The following is a 3,458-nucleotide window of genomic DNA, read 5'->3' as shown; positions in this document are numbered from 1 at the left end:
TGTGTGTGTGTGTGTGTGTGTGTGTGTGTGTGTGTGTGTGTGTGTGTCGGGGCCATATCAATCTCATTGGCTTCATGGTTCATTGAGAGTGTGTGTGTGTGTTTGTGAGAGAGAATGGTGGTTGGTTTGTTGGTGAGTGTGAATGTGTGCATGAATATGTGTGTGCTGTGTGTATTTGTGCATGTTGTTGGTGTGTGTGTGTGTGTGTGTGTGTGTTGGGGTCTATCAGGTGTCAGTCCCGGTGTTGCCCCAGGCCAGGCAGGGTGACCGCTGGTCTTGGGACCCGGATGAGGAGCGAAAGCGTCAGGAAAGGTGGCAGCAAGAGCAGGAGCGCATGCTGCAGGTACACAGAATACCTCAAAGGGTGAAGCATGGCGCATGAGTCTGCAAGGTCAGGGGTTCAGTTCCCTCTGGAGCTTAGTGGGTGGAGCAAGGCACCAGCACCGTGAGGATTAGGCACAGAACGGATTTTTTTGGGTTGTAAATGTCTTATTGTGTTTTGACAACTGAGATAACAAACAACTCCTAGGGAAAGAAATCATTGGTTGAGGTGTGAAGCTAGTTAATTATGAGGCCTCACTCTCTCACTAAAGTTGTTCAAGCACACAGCTGACCGAGTTCAGCTATGAAGTTTGGCAATCAGCATGTACAGCTTTATTAGCACATTTACACAATGCAGCTATTTGGGATGACTTGTTGACAAATAAGCTCTGCATGAGACATAGCATAAGACAGGCATTGTGTCTCATCAGTAAGTATTAGAAGTAGATAAAAAGATGTGTGGACTTAAAACTGGGCTAAGTTTGTTTGTCTGTCTTTGTAGACATCTAGGTTACATCATAAGTTAGCCCAGTATACTTTACTGTTAACCATACTGTGAATCATGCAGTGGCACAGGAAGCTGCTCTGTGACGGATCAGATGGATTAACCACATTTCATTGCTCCTTGCAAAGCTTGCCTCCATGTTTGTTTTTATATTGAGCCTGTCCTCCCAAAGGCACCGCCCAACCACGCCAGATGCACACTTTGACCACTAGAGGGCGGTGTCGTGCAGCGGAAGAACCTCCAGTGTGGTTCTGTCTGCTCATTTCTCCATCTCATGCACATACACAGACAAAGGACTTTGTCCGAGGTTGCTGCTGTTGCTGCTGCCCAGATCACCCTCTCTCTCCTCAACCAATCAGAGGTGCATCTCAGGTCCACATATCTTAAACATGTAAAGGATTCATTGGCATCCATAATATACTGTACTCATCTCGAGTGTAATCTTGATAAATAAATCCCAGCAGTGATGAGTACAGATTTCCCGTCTGTCCAGTTGACTGTTTGAGATGAGATGCGCTGAAATGGATGAATGTCTGTCTGATGCATCAATGTGCTTGTTAACTTCCCGGTTCTGTTCTATTGTCTGTTTTCTCCGTGCATTGATCTGTCATCTGTCCTGCTTATGTTGCTTTGTCTCTAAATTTTGGATATTTCGATTTGGGGTTCCTAAACAAGTCTGAGAAGAGTAAAAAAAAAAACTAGTCTGATGATGTTTTAGCTCGTCTGGAACAACCTGAAGTGCTGGCGCTCATGTTGCCCAGCTGCTGGTACATACATAAATACATACATAAATGGAAAAGTTATGAGCAATTTTCAGGCAGCTTTTGAAATATAAATTGTGTAGGAACCTCTGCATGCTCTACTTTTGCCTTTTGTCCGCAGTGCCTGCTTCTGGTCTCTTTTGTTTTCTCTTTATTCCTAACAAGCAAATATAAGATCTGAGCTATTTTACAATAACAGAGGTGTAGCAAGCTGCCTTTGCATTCATTTATGTCTCTAAGTCCAGGCTTATATTTAAAGTGCATACTGAGGGAATCACACATGTACATTTTATACAAGTCTACATAAGTCTTGCCAATTATTGCAGCAGGATGTACAGGTCGCAGTCCCTTCTCAGATTAAATTAAGCAGAATGCAGTAGAAGAGAAATTTTTATCATCGACTGATTCAGACTGAAGCCTTTTTGAAAAGCCTCTCGATGGCAGATATGTCTGCGCATCGTCTCTGTTTTCCTGCCAACATATCCACCTGCAGACAGTTGAGGCTCTGTGCTGTATGTCATGTGTCTGTTGCCATGGTGACAGGAGAAGTACCGGCGCGAGCAGGAGAAGCTGAAGGAGGAGTGGGAGAAAGCGCAGAGGGAGGTGGCGGAGGAGGAGAGGAAGTACCACGAGGAGGTGCATGTTTAAAGCTACATGTGATGCGGGTTACAAGATAAGCCAGTTAAATGTAGTAAAGTGTACTTTCTGACTGATAAAACTGACCCAGCCCTCCCATCACAACAGGAGCGTAGGATACTGGAGGAGACTGTGGCGCCTCTGACTCCCCGCTCCTCAGCCCTGCCCTCCCCCAGCCGAGGAGAGGTGTCCTCCACCTCGGAGCCCCAGGACACCATCGTCCGTTCGCTGGCCGACTGGGAACGCAAGCAGGAGCTGCTGGAGAGGCATTCGGTGAATGGCTGATTGATTATAGATAGTTTGTTAGAAGCGTGCGTTACTTAAGTATCGATCCGGGAGAGGAATCTGGGTGACAATTGGATAGAATTACTTGAGTGGGCACGGTGTTCTGTTTTTGATTGGTTGCTCGGCTAACCGTTCCCCTGTTTGTGATTGGGCGGCACAGAGGGGGAGCTCAGAGAGTGTCGAATGGAAACGCAGAGAAAACGACCGGACCAGTGACATCAGCACCGCTGATGACAGCATGAAAACGGCCAGAAGGTTAGCGACCAACCTTAAAGTGATAAATGTTGCACTGAAGACATTTTCAGCTGAGATTCTGAGCAACGGTGGCTTAAGATGTGGTCCTTGTACAACAAGGTTATTTACAATCTTGTGAGAAACATATGTAGACGATTAGACAACTTAGAATTCGGTTGTCAAGTTTAGTTTAATCTTTACCTGCAGATACACAATGAAAGGTCAAATTTGCATTTGTTTTCATGTGATACGTGCCTTTTCACATTTATTTATTGAAACTGGAGCTGCATGTGTTTAATACAGTATATACTTTGCAAGTTATTGTGTTGATTTAATTGTTGTGTGTCTCAACTTTTGTCTCAGCCCTATTTGCGAGTCAGGGTATGGAACTGTATTATTGTATCATACTGTAGATTTCAGTGGGATCAGTCCTAAAAAACGTTAGAGGAAATATGAAAAGAGAACGTGTAGATACGATGAACAACACGGTTTGTTTCTGATCCTCAGCTCGGTGAGTCAGAGCAGCAGTCGGGCAGAAACTCTCGGTCACAGTCTGCAGAACGGCCAAAAACTCCCTGCCATGTCGACCAAAACCTCGACTCCAGTGAAGAAACAAGAAGAGCCTTCAGCAGACAGCAACAAGCCCAGCCGGCCTGCAGGAGACAGGAGGTGTGTGTGTGTGTGTGTGTGTGTGTGTGTGTGTGTGTGTGTGTGTG

The 3,458-nt window shown here is 45.5% G+C and overlaps 1 protein-coding gene across 1 annotated transcript in view; it reads left to right on the top strand.

Annotated features, from left to right (window-relative positions):
• Positions 1-3,458, top strand: part of LOC116394068 (LIM and calponin homology domains-containing protein 1) — a 74,697-nt gene that overhangs the window by 66,343 nt on the left and 4,896 nt on the right. Inside the window, 5 exon segments of the mRNA XM_031866856.1 lie at positions 230-343; positions 2,131-2,223; positions 2,332-2,496; positions 2,669-2,763; positions 3,250-3,411. Of these exon segments, the coding sequence (XP_031722716.1) occupies positions 230-343; positions 2,131-2,223; positions 2,332-2,496; positions 2,669-2,763; positions 3,250-3,411 (629 nt within the window).

The sequence above is a fragment of the Anarrhichthys ocellatus genome, unplaced genomic scaffold, assembly GCF_004355925.1.
Source record: "Anarrhichthys ocellatus isolate YVR2014 unplaced genomic scaffold, GSC_Weel_1.0 scaffold37, whole genome shotgun sequence".
In the NCBI taxonomy this organism is placed as follows: domain Eukaryota; kingdom Metazoa; phylum Chordata; class Actinopteri; order Perciformes; family Anarhichadidae; genus Anarrhichthys; species Anarrhichthys ocellatus.
This window is presented reverse-complemented; position numbering and strand designations above follow the sequence as displayed.